Raw genomic sequence first — 15,058 nt, forward strand, 5'->3', positions numbered from 1 at the left:
TGTATCCTCGTCCGCGCGCTTCACTTGGGGTTAAAGCAACTCCGCGTTGACTGAACTAATTGTTATCAGCCTTTCTGAAACGAAATATTCCGAGTTGGACAGTTCGGGGTTACTCAACCGTGAGTGTCGTTTTTCACTCTGAGTTTTCCAAACCGGCTTCCTGAAACAGGGCCCAGGTCAGCTACTAGTCAGAAGGTTTGTGAATCAAACCCTGGCTGGCAAATGTACTGGGTAACGTACTAAACCCAAGCTGCCCTCTGATGCATCCATCAGAGTGTGAAAGAAAGTATTAAAGCATAGAACAATGTTCTTGGTTGAATGAGGCATGTTGTATAAAATGCTTTGTGTGCACAGAGTATCAAAGAGAGCTATATAAGAACCAGCCCATTTACCACTGGGTTTTTCATATAGTCTTCTTGTCCAGCGGCTGGAGGACAACATCACCATGTTTGTGAAGAACGAGCTGAAGAAGATCCAGAAGGTTCTGAGTCCAGATCACCCAGAAACTTTAAAGAGCCAGATGGAGGATGAGGAGATATTTGAAGGTGAGGATGAAGATGAAAGAAAGAGCTGCAGAGAAGCATTTCTGAAGATCACACTCCACTTCTTGAGGAGACTTAAGCAGCATGAGATGGCTGACCATCTGCAGAGCAGTAAGAGAATTTCTCTAAAGACTAAATATTGATCTTTCCTAATAGCTCAAGAAATGGACCAATAGACATTCATCCTTTCAGGGTACTGAAAGGCTATGATATTTATTATATAACAGTTTTTTCTGAATTTCTTACCTTCAGAAATATTTGCTCCACTCTGTAAACGTGAACTTAAAGCCCAACTGAAGAAGAAGTTCCAGTTTGTGTTTGAGGGCATCGCTAAAGCAGGAAGCCCAACCCTTCTGAATCAGATCTACACAGAGCTCTACATCACAGAGGGAGGGACTGCAGAGGTCAATGATGAACATGAGGTCAGACAGATTGAAACAGCATCCAGGAAACCAGACAGACCAGAAACAACAATCAGACAAGAAGACATCTTTAAAGCCTCACCTGGAAGAGACGAACCAATCAGAACAGTGCTGACAAAGGGAGTGGCTGGCATTGGGAAAACAGTCTTAACACAGAAATACAGCCTGGACTGGGCTGAAGACAAAGCCAACCAGCACATCCAGTTCATATTTCCATTCACTTTCAGAGAGCTGAATGTGCTGAAAGAGGAAAAGTTCAGCTTGGTGGAACTTGTTCATCACTTCTTTAATCAAACTAACGAATCAGGAATCTTCAGGCTTGAAGACTTCCAGGTTGTGTTCATACTTGATGGTCTGGATGAGTGTCGACTTAATTTGGACTTCAACAAAACTAAAATCCTGACTGAAACCAGAAAGTCCACCTCATTGGATGAGCTGCTGACAAACCTCATCAGAGGGAACCTGCTCCCTTCTGCTCGCCTTTGGATAACAACACGACCTGCAGCAGCCAATCAGATCCCTCCTCAGTGTGTCGACATGGTGACAGAGGTCAGAGGGTTCACTGACCCACAGAAGGAGGAGTACTTCAGGAAGAGATTCAGAGATGAGAAGCAGGCCAGCAGGATCATCTCCCACATCAAGAAAGCTCGAAGCCTCCACATCATGTGTCACATCCCAGTCTTCTGCTGGATCACTGCTACAGTTCTGGAGGATGTGCTGGAAACCAGAGAGGGAGGAGAGCTGCCCAACACCCTGACTGAAATGTACATCCACTTCCTGGTGGTTCAGGCCAAAGTCAAGAGGATCAAATATGATGGAGGAGCTGAGACAGATCCACTCTGGAGTCCAGAGAGCAGGAAGATGATTGAGTCACTGGGAAAACTGGCTTTTGATCAGCTGCAGAAAGGAAACCTGATCTTCTATGAACCAGACCTGACAGAGTGTGGCATCGATATCAGAGCAGCCTCAGTGTACTCAGGAGTGTTCACACAGATCTTTAAAGAGGAGAAACAACTGTACCAGGACAAGGTGTTCTGCTTTGTTCATCTCAGTGTTCAGGAGTTTCTGGCTGCTCTTCATGTCCACCTGACCTTCATCAACTCTGGACTCAATCTGCTGGAAGTGCAACAAACAACTTGGAAGGTGTTTCAAACAAGAAAATCTTCAAAGAAATACTTCTACCATTGTGCTGTGGACAAGGCCTTACAGAGCCCCAATGGACACCTGGACTTGTTCCTTCGTTTTCTCTTGGGTCTGAAGACTAATCAAACTCGTTTGCAAGGCCTGATGACACAGACAGGAAGTAGCTCACAGACCAATCAAGAAGCAGTTCAGTACATCAAAGAGAAGCTCAGTGAGAATCTGTCTGCAGAGAAAAGCATCAATCTGTTTCACTGTCTGAATGAACTGAATGATCGTTCTCTAGTGGAGGAGATCCAACAGTCCCTGAGATCAGGACGTCTCTCCACAGATAAACTGTCTCCTGCTCAGTGGTCAGCTCTGGTCTTCATCTTACTGTCATCAGAAAAAGATCTGGATGTGTTTGACCTGCAGAAATACTCTGCTTCAGAGGAGGCTCTTCTGAGGCTGCTGCCAGTGGTCAAAGCCTCTAAAAAAGTTCTGTAAGTTATGAAGTTTTTATTGTTTAATTTGGTTGGTATGTTATGGAAAAACACACTGCCATCAACTTCTGTTTTGTTTTTGTCAAAATCACTGTAATATAATCACTGTACCTTTATATACATGCGACTTGTATTAATGCTGCTGCCCTCTTGTGGCTAAAGTGTAATTATGTTATTGTTATTAGGGAGGATTTGAGAGTAACATGCCAAGTGAGTCAGCACCTTCGCTTTAACTTAAAAAAATCCAAATTCTTACGTCATCAGTTATAGTTGCATGTATTCATTATCATAATTTAACCTTTAATATTGATGTCTTAAAATTATTTTGAGTAAAGTAGCAATATATTGCTAATGAATTATCCATTAATTTCCATCCATCCATCCATCTTCATCTGCTTTATCCGAGGCCGGGTCGCGGGGGCAGCAGCCTAAGCAAAGAGGCCCAGACCTCCCTCTCCCCAGCCACCTCCTCCAGCTTATCCGGGGGAACACCAAGGCGTTCCCAGGCCAGCCGAGAGATATAATCTCTCCAGCGTGTCCTGGGTCTGCCCCGGGGCCTCCTCCCGGTGGGACATGCCTGGAACACCTCACCCAGGAGGTGCCCAGGGGGCATCCTTGTCAGATGCCCCCTGGAACACCTCACCCAGGAGGTGCCCAGGGGTCATCCTTGTCAGATGCCCGAAACACCTCAGCTGGCTCCTTTCGATGTGGAGCAGCAGCTGCTCTACTCTGAGCCCCTCCCGGATGGCCGAACTTCTCACCCCATCTCTAAGGGAGAGGCCAGCCACCCTTCGGAGGAAACTCTTTTCTGCCGCTTGTATCCGCGATCTCGTTCTTTCGGTCACTACCCACAGCTCGTGGCCATAGGTGAGGGTAGTATGGTGGCCCCTAGAGACAAAGCACGTACAAACTCCAAAACACTTGCAAACTCCAAAACACGTGCAAACTCCAAAACACATGCAAACTCCAAAACACTTGCAAAATCCAAAACACTTGCAAATTCCAAAACACAACGGAAGTGTTCCAGGACGCTAGGGGCAGTGTTGAGCTCGATTTGCAAAATAAACGGCAAGTTTGTCTGTATGGGACGGTCTAGTTCAAATTCAATTCAATTTTATTTATATAGCGCCAAATCACAACAAAAGTCGCCTCAAGGCGCTTCATAGATACAGAGAAAAACCCAACAATCATATGACCCCCTATGAGCAAGCACTTTGGCAACAGTGGGAAGGAAAAACTCCCTTTTAACAGGAAGAAACCTCCGGCAGAACCAGGCTCAGGGAGGGGCGGCCATCTGCTGCGACCGGTTGGGGTGAGAGAAGGAAGACAGGGTAAAAGACATGCTGTGGAAGAGAGACAGAGATTAATAACAGATATGATTCAATGCAGAGAGGTCTATTAATACATAGTGAGTGAGACAGGTGACTGGAAAGGAAAAACTCAATGCATCATGGGAATCCCCTGGCAGCCTATGTCTATTGCAGCATAACTAAGGGAGGATTCAGGGTCACCTGGTCCAGCCCTAACTATATGCTTTAGCAAAAAGGAAAGTTTTAAGCCTAATCTTAAAAGTAGAGATAGTGTCTGTCTCCTGAATCCAAACTGGAAGCTGGTTCCACAGAAGAGGGGCCTGAAAACTAAAGGCTCTCCCTCCCATTCTACTTTTAAATACTCTAGGAACAACAAGTAGGCCTGCATGGTACTACAAGGTCATTAAGATAAGATGGGGCCTGATTATTTAAGACCTTGTATGTGAGGAGCAGGATTTTGAATTCAATTCTGGATTTAACAGGAAGCCAAAGAAGGGAAGCCAAAACAGGAGAAATATGCTCTCTCTTTCTAGTTTTCTAGTCCCTGTCAGTACTCTTGCTCCAGCATTTTGGATTAGCTGAAGGCTTTTCAGTGAGTTTTTTGGACATCCTGATAATAATGAATTACAGTAGTCCAGCCTGGAAGTAATAAATGCATGAAATAGTTTTTCAGCATCACTCTGAGACAGGATATTTCTAATTTTAGAGATGCTGCGCAGATGGAAGAAAGCAGTCTTACATATTTGTTTAATATGTGTGTTGAAGGACATATCCTGGTCAAAAATGACTCCAAGGTTCCTCACAGCGTTACTGGAGGCCAAGGTAATGCCATCCAGAGTAAGAATCTGGTTAGATACCATATTTCTAAGGTTTTCAGGGCCGAGTACAATAACCTCAGTTTGATCTGAATTAAGAAACAGAAAGTTAGCGGCCATCCAGGTCTGTATGTCTTTAAGACATTCCTGCAGTTTAACTAATTGGTGTGTGTTATCTGGCTTCATGGACAGATAGAGCTGGCTGTCATCTGCATAGCAGTGAAAATGTATGCTATGTCTTCTAATGATGCTGCCTAAGGGAAGCATCATTAGTCTCCGTCTCGCTTCCCAGCTTGCCTAGCAACCATGATACTAACCGCTGGAAACGTGTCATACAACTTTGTTTGACAGAAATGAGGGAGAACATATTTTGTTAATTTGTTTGTTTGTTTCTACAAGAGCTTTGTGTGATTTGATAAGTATCTGAGGCTGAGACCACAGGACAGTAAAACATGATTTTTGGGCTTCATTTCTGTACTGAACAGTCATTTAAGATTAGTTAGTAAATAAGAATTAGCTAATGTTGTTCATGAGACTAAAGTCATATCACTTTGGTAATGTAAATATAATATGGCCAATATTATAGTTATTATATTAATCATTATTAGCTATTACAGCAGTGAACATGAACTCTGTGCCAAATACTGAGCCTCAGTACAGATTCAAGTTGCAGTTATTTATATGTCCTATCACCTTAAATCTTCACTCAAAGACAATTATCTTTGACAGTGCATATATAGGTGTATCATATATAAGAGACAAATGTTGTTACTTCAGTATGTTGGCATTACTAAATTTGGCTCATTGCTTACATATATTTATAAAAAGAAAATGTACAAGCTGTGATAACTGTTTCTGATAAAATGAAGAGTAGACTGATATATTAAATATTCCTTTATTGGGTGAGAAAATCAGACCATGTCATAACTGCTTTAAGTCATACATAAACAGGCTGACTTCTGCTAAATGGGTCAAACTGGGCAGAAAGTATACAAACACATAACATCCTTATAAAATATGATGTAACACTATAGATCAACGTAGCTCAGAATATATAAAGCATATAAACAATTACAGCAATATGATGCAACAAACACAGCAGTGCTACTGATCCAAAATACTCAAAGCTTCATAGAACTGAAACAAACATTAATTTTTAGCTCCATTCTTGTCACGGCTGGCAGAGTGAGCCGTGTGGTGTGGAGGAAAAGGATGACCCAAAATGCAGCAGTGACTGATGATACGAGTGACGTTTAATTACAAAGGTGGCAGTGGCAAAAAACAGGCAACGAAGCGTGAGTAATGACAAACCTAAACTGGGAGAAACTAAAGAGCAAACCTGAAATCTTACAAAACGGAGAGCGGAGCAGAGAGACGCAGACTAAGGAACAGGATACCAAGAAACACAGACGAGCCGACAATGAACACAGACCGACACCCACTAAATATACACACACAAGGTAATCGGGTAATCACACACAGGAGGGAAGAACAGCTGAACCCAATACACATGAGGACCGGAGGAGACAAGCTGAAAACAATGACAACAGACACAGACTTTCAGAACAAAACAGGAAATCTAGAACCCGAACCGGACACAAGGGGGGAGGACACAGAACAACCAGAACAGAGGAAAATAATCACAAAACGCTGGGTCAACGACCCAGGACCATGACAATTCTGCTGCTGACACATACTTTAGGTTTCTGAACATTAAACTTGTTGCTGCCTTTCATAGTGTGTAACTTGAAGGCCCTGAGTACTTTCTCCCACACTGAAAACACTGGGAGGATAAAATTATTTGAACATTACCTAATAAGACTGATTCAGGACAGACAGTTATGTTAAACTTTTCTAGCAGTCCTTCACAAACAGGGAACAGTCTGTCTATTCTCTCCATCTGTCAGCTGCTGCTGGCTCTTCCTCCTCCTCTTCCTCACACGCTGCTGAGTTTGTCCTGGTGGATAATCAGCCTCACAGATGATGTGCAGCAGTGGGTCCCTCAGTCTGTCCTCACTCTGGACACTTGCAGTTGTCACACATGGAAATCAAATGTGTGATAGCTGCAGGATTCAAACACAAGTGTAACTTATAAACACATGTTCATACTTTTATTCCACAATCAGAGAGAAAGAAACAGAGAGAGAGTGCAGGACAGACAGACAGGTGACAGTCTCAGGTGTACACACTGCTACACAACAGCACCAGAGAAGGAGGATTTAGTTTGTGTTATTACGAAACAAGAAGAGTTCCAGATGGTACAGTGGACACATGTGTGACTCCTGTGACTAAAGCATCTTTCTTTCAGCTTAACGAGTGAACCGTCAGCTCGTTCAAACACACGTTAAAGTCCGTTTGGCTCGACACCACCGAACAGAGGCAGCAATATAACATAGCTAACATTAACAGTGCAGTGAATCCTGCTTGTGCTGTGATATTCAGGACTGCAAACCGAGCAGCATCACTGACTTTCAGCTTGTTGTGTTTGTGGATATATGACTGACTTTAATTATCCACAAAATCATCACATTCTCTGTAAGATTCAAGTCAACTATTGAACGGCGTATATTTTGAAGTAAAGGCTTTCAAACCAAGTTAGTACAAACATCGCTAATGTCACATAACTTTCCTGCCATGTGGCCAACAGTAATGTTTTAATGTTCTTCATTATAAAAACATTTGCGCATAAATAAGTGACATAATATTCAGTACTTACTTCTGAAAGTTTACTCTTCGGCAGCTCCGCTTCCGCCGTTTTTTTCGGCAAAATTATCCACACCACCACCGCGCTATGAAATCTGGGATATGTTGGGCCCATCCTTAAAATTCAGGGAAATTAAGGACGCATTTGAGGGCCGCATTTCAAGCAGCCTTTGAATTGGGACAGCCTTTGTCGTGTCACTGTGCCGTAATCGGCCTTAAAATGCGGCCTTTAAGGCTGCAGACCCTGAATTGGGATACAGCCCAAATCCGGTCATTGGTACTTCCTGGCTTGTGTAGTTACTAGGTAACTACTAGGTAGGTTTGCATGTGTTTTGGAGTTTGCATGTGTTTTGGAGTTTGCATGTGTTTTGGAGTTTGCATGTGTTTTGGAGTTTGCAAGTGTTTTGGAGTTTGCAAGTGTTTTGGAGATTGTACGTGCTTTGTCTCTAGGGGCCACCGTAGGGTAGGGACGTAGATCGACCAGTAAATTGAGAGCTTCGCTTTTACACTCAGCTCCCTCTTCACCACGACGGACCGGTGCAGCGTCTGCATTACTGCAGCTGCAGCCCCAATCAGATAATTTCATTTAAAATAATTCATTATTTATTTATGTACAATTCTAATTAGTTAATTACATATTTAATCAATTATTGGTTTGTTTTCTATTTTAATTATTTTACTGACACATTTAATGAATTATTTAATGATGTATTTATTTAATTCACGTTGCTACTCCTGGCCCTGCATCGCTGTTCATAAATACATTTTATTTGTCAGCTTCACCCATCAAAGTCAGGGGGCGGGGTTAATGTTGATCAAGTCAAAACCATTGCTTTGGTCTGGTGGGCGTTCTTTTAGTGGGCTTTTCTCAATACTAAGTAGGCCTACACACCAGGGTTTGGACATGTGTGGACCCAAACTATACTTAAACTTTACCCTTTTTTGTGTGTCACCAAATACACTTTTAATATTTTCTAGACAAGAATGTAGTGGCATAATCTTTAACCTCTTTTGGCTCCAAACAGAAGTGACAGACTTGAGCAGGGTTCATTTAAAGGCTGACAGAAGTGGAGTGGTGACGGGGAGATGTTTGACAGGACAGTGTTTCAGCCTCCACAGGTTCATGTTGTGCTCCATCAGTCAGTGAAGATGAAGTCAGTGCTGATGAGGCTGTAGAGTGTGTGAGGGATGTGAATGAGGATGATGAAGATCTGATGATAGCAGATAAAAACAGGCTGCAGAGACTTTGAGCCATACAGGGCACACAGTGTGTGTACAGAACAGCTGAAATCATTATGGAGGCCTCACTGGGATATGGAAGCATCACTGTACAGCTTCAGTGAAGCTTTAAAGTCTCTGATATGAGATGAGAAATGAAGCAGCCAGAGCTTTTTCATGAGTGGAAATCCACTGTGACTGTGAGCTGCTGCTACAGCCTCCAGATTAGCCAGCAGCTCATCCTGCTCAACATTTCCTCACCAACGTTAATGGAAGTGTGATGTTTTCAGCTGGAGTGATGGTCAGGGTGGCCTCCCTCTCCTCTTCTTCTCCTCTTCCTCTTTCATTTGTAAAGCCACTTCTGCTGCTTTCATTCATTTGGAAGTCCTGTAGCTGAGTTTGGGAGAGACTAACAGCCTCGGCAGCAGAGGGGAGAAAGGCTGTAACACCACCACTTTACTCTGTTCTACCTGTCACATCATTTTATCAGGAAACAAATATGCTCATGTTTTTACTATGTTTGTCTTGAAGATGTAAGAAGATCACATGGTGCTTTTATTATTGTGTTGGTTTGTTTCCTGTCTCTTGGATGGAGCCCAGCTGTGCGTGGCCCCTGGGCCTGTGGTCAGAGTGTGTGCTGGATAATCCGGCCCAGGATGAGGCCAAACTGACATGGGATGAAATGTCTGTCACATAATTGAGCTTAGTGTAGTTTCATTTCTGCACAATTTAAAAACAACCAAAACTTTGTTCTGTCTTTTCTATGTTATACTGTAGACTTTCTTTGATACTGTGTCCAAAAGGAGCAGCTTTTACTTTGAAGGGGAGGCGTCTCTGTTTCCACTTCAGGTTGGATGATGGAAGCAAATGAGTGTGTGATGTTCTTTCAGTGTTGCACTTTGTAGACGCTCCCTGAGCACTGGTCTCACAGCCAGCTGCACATAGAGACCAGTGTTGTTAGTCCAGGTCAGAAGATGACTTGTTGGAATGAAAATGAGCTTGTAGTTTGTCTGCTTTAATAATGTGACTGGAAAAAGGTGTTGGACTTCAAATATGTCCATTTCTTTCACACTTCACCTTTAAAAGTGAAGCCTTGTGGTTCCTGGAAGGAAAAACAGGACTTTTTCAAGTCTTTGTCCTGTTTTTATGATAAATGTATGACTTTAATGTGAAACATTCAGAGTTTTTTCTCTTGTTGTGTTTGTTTGAAGCTGCTTCCTGTTGGCTTCAGCTGTTTGGAGTTTCCATTTTCTAAACTTCTACATTCTGAACCTTCTTCAGCTCTGAACAGATGATGAAACACTGAATGATTTAAGGCTGACACTTTGTCTAATAAACTTACATCTTTCATTCTTTATACAGATTGATCGACTGTGGTTTGTCAAAGATCAGCTGTGATTATCTGGCAGCAGCACTGAAGTCCAACCCCTCCCATCTGAGACAGCTGGACCTGAGCTGCAACAACAACCTGCAGGATTCAGGAGTGAAGCATCTGTGTGGTTTCCTGGAGAGTCCAGGATGTGGACTTGAAACTCTGAGGTCAGTCAGCATGTTTTAGTTGTGCTGAGATGAATATGATGTGAAAGTTGTGCTGACACTAAACTGCAGACATCAGGCTGATATTATACTGATCCACACTGAGGATCTTCATGGTAAAGTCTGTTTTCTTCTTCTCTGGTTTAGTCCATTGACTGCAGCAGAACAATGTTCACATTTCAAACCTTCAAAGAAGAAGAAAAATCCTCCACTGGATAATTCACTGTGAAACTCTCAAACTCTTCATTCCACCTTAAAGTCTGTCTGACACTGAAATCCAAAGCAAAATGTGCGTTTGCTTTACAGACAGCAGTCCAACACAAACATACACACATCATCCAAAACACAGTCCAACATCCAAATCTCCTCCACTGCCAGCATGAATGATGGGAAAGAGAAGGAGGAACACTCTGACATTCAGGGTTAGAATGAGTTTCATGAAGCAGACTGTGAAGATCAAAGCTGCATTAGAAAGCTTACATGAATGAATGAGTGGACAGAAGTGGACAGAGATCATCTGAAGCACTTCAAAGGCTTTAAATCAGCACATTTCTCTTTATTCTTTATCAACTCTGTTAGTTTCTCTCAGTTTTCTGTGGAATGAAGCTAACAGCAGGCTAATAAGATGCTGACCAATAGGTTTCTATTAACCCTTTAAGACCTACCATAGAACCAAGTCCGCCAGAGCTTATAGTATATTTTTACATGCCGTGGAGCCATTTTTGGGAGCATTTCAAGTTGCTATACATCAATACAACCATTATAGCCCAAACTTTAATAATATGTCTGCATTAGGTGCATAGTAATTACATAAATTGCAAAAAAGTGCAATAAACTACAAAAAAATTGAAAATCGTTTTTGTTTTTTTAACATATATTTCTAGTTAGAGAAATTTAAGAGGCTTATCCCTCAAAACTATAAATACAAAAAAGTTGCACAAACTAGTTTCCCACCACAGGAAATTTATTTTAAGTGTCTTCATAGTTTTATTTCTGAAATACACCAATTTTCATACACTGCAGGAAAAACGAAAATAAATATTATACTGCAAATTTGCAAAATAACAGCATATGCATCAAAATAAACTATTTCTAGCAGTGCAATATGAGTCCTAAGCATCCCAGAAACGACACAGAAAGTCATCAACTCAAACATAACTTTTAAAAACACAAGTACAGGTTCATAAGGCCCCGATCGTAAAAAACTACATTTCCGCAAAATGACGTCACTTCTGGTTTCGGGCAGGTCATGGCGGACATGCGAAAGTTCATGCTGATGGACGTAGGAAGTGTTACAAACAGCTGATGGGATCGGCAAAGTGTGTTTCTGGAATATTATGTTTTTGTTGCTGCAAGTGCTTTTTATGCAGTTTTTGCAAAGCTATATGTGGAAGGAAACTGTGACCTAGGACAAGCTGATGGCATAAGATGTAAGTGCATCTCCTCCGGTTTCCTATGCAAAAAAAATTATTGCGCTAGCTTACGTGGTTGCAGAGCTACCGGGATTTAAAAATAGTTACGCAAAATGGAGCGTGTCCGCTCTGACCGGCTTTAATGGTTAAAGGTTGTAATTTGTATATGAAAAAGTGCTTTGGCTCAGCAGGGATCGTCTTAAAGGTAGAATACAGCTGCTGGATGGGATTAGCATGTCATAGCTATCTACCAAACTGCTAACTGGGGAATTTCAGGCCAACTATGGATCATTTTTGCTAACTGTTTATTCAGCTTAGGCTCACAGGGCTGCAGCCTGTGCCCTAGCTGTCATAGGGCAAGAGGCGTGGTCCACCTGTACAGGTGAGCAGTCCATCACAGGGCCAACAGAGAGAGACAGAGAAGCACTCTCTCACATCCACACCTACAGCCAATTTAGAAGCACCAATGAACCTAAGCAGCATTTCATTGGACTGTGGGAGAACATCCAACCTCCACAGAAAGGCCAACAAGCTTCAACCTACAACCTTCTTGCTTTAAGGCACTAGTGCTAACCACTTTTCCCCATTTCAGCCCAAATCCTGCATCTTCCTGTTTCTGACTCCAGGCCAGCTCCACTAACACTTTCTCATCAGACACTGCCACCTAGTGGAGGAAGTCTTAGTTCCATTTGAAGCTTCAGATGACAGTTAGTTCCTTTACAAAGAGGTGGAGGTGGTGGGGCCACAGCACCATCATCACCGAGTGCCATAGGACACTTAACCTTTGTTTCCATATGCTGGGAACTTCCTGTTGTTCCAAGGAGGACTGGAAAATGTGTGAAAATCTCCCAGTCAGTTCCTCACAGCACACTTCAATCATTTCCCTCCCACAGCATCAGGACCAGGGCTTTTTCTCTCTTTGGTCCCACTAAGAGATTTCCACACAAACACCTCATCAGTGGGACTCTCAGAGCTACCAGCCCTTTGCTACAATCACAAAGCTCTTCATTGAAATCAATGATATCAAAGCTGGAATCAAATGAGTCCAAGTCTTCTGCTGATTCAGCATCACATTCATCTTTGCTCCTTGTTCTGCATCCCCACCATGGACTTCATTCCTTTCCAAGCCAGCCTTGAGTGTCCTTTATTCAGCTCATCCTCTGCTTTACTTTTACACCTGATTTTAGCTGCTTTATCTCTCTTTCAACAAGTTTCTGTGCCTCAATCTTTTTCTTCTCTCCCTCATAACAAGACAGCTTCTTCTGCCTGAGAACATGTTGGAGTGATTTACTAATCCAGGGCTGCTTATTGGGGAAAATACTTCCTGTTTTCAAAGTAATCCCCATTTTTCCCAGAAAGAAATGTAAGTAGAAATCGATGATCTAAGTGGGAACATGATCCTTTAAAAAGTCCCAGTGGGTGCAGTCAAAGCAGTCCCTCAGTCCCAGTATAGAGTCTTTGGTCCAGACTGGAACAACTGTGTGCCCAGTTTGAGCTCTCTTCAGTACTGTGACCTGACAGACCCAGAGGGGCCATCACATCACATTTAGAAGCTCCCCTAATGGAGCCACAACACATGTCCAATACTTAGTCTGTCTTGTTGGACCAACTGGAAGAAATGATTCAAGGACTTAGTCACAGAACAGAGATTCAAATCTCCAAAATCCAACAGGCTGCATCAGGACATATAGTCTGAAACTCTGCACAGTTTCCTGTTTGAAGCTGCTTCCTGTTGGCTTCAGCTGTTTGGAGTTTCCATTTTCTAAACTTCTACATTCTGAACCTTCTTCAGCTCTGAACAGATGATGAAACACTGAATGATTTCAAGCTCACACTTTGTCTAATAAACTTACATCTTTCATTCTTTATGCAGATTGATCAACTGTGGTTTGTCAAAGATCAGCTGTGATTATCTGGCAGCAGCACTGAAGTCCAACCCCTCCCATCTGAGAGAGCTGGACCTGAGCTGGAACAACCTGAAGTATCCAGATGTGAAGCAGCTGTCTGATCTTCAGCAGAGTCCAGACTACAGACTGGAGTCTCTGAGGTCAGTAGAGTGATGGAGTGAGTGGGTGGTGCTGTCAGCAGTATTGTACTAAACACAGTCAGTATAAAACAAAGATCCAGTGTTTCCTGTAAAGCTGCAGCTTCTCAGTGAAGCTGTGAGAGGAGAATGGTGACAGGCTTCAGGATTGGACACAAACACTTCCTGTTTCTGACCTTTATGGTGACCATAGTAACAGCTGACACGCTCTGATCAAACGCTGTCAACAGCCAATCAGCTCTCTGAACAAAGCAGCATGCAGACCAATGACTGCATTCATTTCCAAGTTTAAAGCAGTGAAGAACACAGTCTGTAGGTGAGGAAGAATTTAGTGAGAGCAGATGTTTGGATGGAATTCCTCCAGTTAACAGCTGGAACCGTCCATCTGGATTGTTGGGCTTGTTGTTGGGGTTCCTACAGAGCTCAGAGTGGACACACCAAGGTTCTTCTAATGAATGAAAGTCCAAAATCAAACTAGGAGGGAAAAACATCTTCATCAACTTCAATAAAAATCCAAAGATTAGAAAAAGTGAAGCAACAATGAGTCCTAGTACAGTCCCAGCACTGAAGTCCCTGCTGCTCTTTATACTGGATGTGCTGCATCACTGACTGACAGCTGATGAAGAGTCTCTGGAAACACTCGTTTATCTCCTCTGCTCTTCCTTCTTCTCTCTGCAGGTGGAGCTGATGATGGTAAACAGGACGGTGTGTGTGCTGACAGAGGAGGAGCTGTGTCCTGATGATCCAGAGAGGTTGAAGCAGCAGCAGCTTGTGTGTAGAGACGCTCTGACTGGGCCATGTTACTGGGAGGTGGAGAGGAGAGCTTCATCCAGCAGTGACTGACAGAGGAATGAGAAGAAGTGCAGATGACTGTCAGTGCTGCAGAGTGAACTGCTCTGAGAACAGCTCCACTGTCAGACACAATGTAGAGTCCAGCATCATCCCTGTGTGTCCCTCTGGATCTGACAGAGGATCATCAGTGTATCTGGACTGCTCTGCTGCTGCTCTGTCCTTCTACAGTCTATGCACAGTCTCTGTCTGACTCTGGCTTCAGACCCTCCTGGATCAAACTCACCTGGAAAGACTTTCAAACATCACTCAATAGATTTGAATACAGAATATATTTGATATGTACTGTAGATGTACTGTAGAGTTGCAGTTTGTCACTTGTAAATACAGTCTGTGAGCAGCTGGAAAAAATGAAAAAAGAGGCCAAGTGTCTCACCTATAAAACAAAATTACTGTTTTCTGAATAGTCTCACAAAGATAAACATTTGCAGGGAATACCCTTTCCTTCAAAACAAACGTCACAGACTGTGTTTTTCTTTACTGATTGTATTTGAGTAGAAACTCAGATTAAAATGGCATCAGTGCTCATAAAATGATTTAACTGTAAAAGTAGGTGTAGTGGATCACTTTGCATACATCTAGATA

The 15,058-nt window shown here is 42.7% G+C and overlaps 1 protein-coding gene across 1 annotated transcript; it reads left to right on the forward strand.

Annotated features, from left to right (window-relative positions):
• The first annotated feature begins 430 nt into the window (after positions 1–430).
• Positions 431–14,821, forward strand: LOC146577426 (protein NLRC3-like). The gene is made up of 5 exons (XM_085254341.1): positions 431–653; positions 795–2,586; positions 9,995–10,171; positions 13,454–13,627; positions 14,303–14,821. Exons 1-5 carry the CDS (start codon positions 446–448, stop codon positions 14,310–14,312), a joined length of 2,361 nt encoding a protein of 786 aa, XP_085110467.1. The 5' UTR covers positions 431–445; the 3' UTR covers positions 14,313–14,821.
• Positions 14,822–15,058: the final 237 nt, after the last annotated feature.

Source organism: Mchenga conophoros, linkage group LG3 (assembly GCF_057382185.1).
Source record: "Mchenga conophoros isolate Kocher_MC1m ecotype Shallow Benthic linkage group LG3, M_conophoros_male_GT1.1, whole genome shotgun sequence".
NCBI classification, from domain to species: Eukaryota; Metazoa; Chordata; class Actinopteri; order Cichliformes; family Cichlidae; genus Mchenga; species Mchenga conophoros.

Coding starts and splice junctions, on each gene's coding strand:
- LOC146577426 (XM_085254341.1), top strand. CDS start 446: ATGTTTGTGAAGAACGAGCTGAAGAAGATCCAGAAGGTTCTGAGTCCA. Junction 2,587..9,994: donor AAAGCCTCTAAAAAAGTTCT/GTAAGTTATGAA, acceptor TTCTTTATACAG/ATTGATCGACTGTGGTTTGT. Junction 10,172..13,453: donor TGTGGACTTGAAACTCTGAG/GTCAGTCAGCAT, acceptor TTCTTTATGCAG/ATTGATCAACTGTGGTTTGT.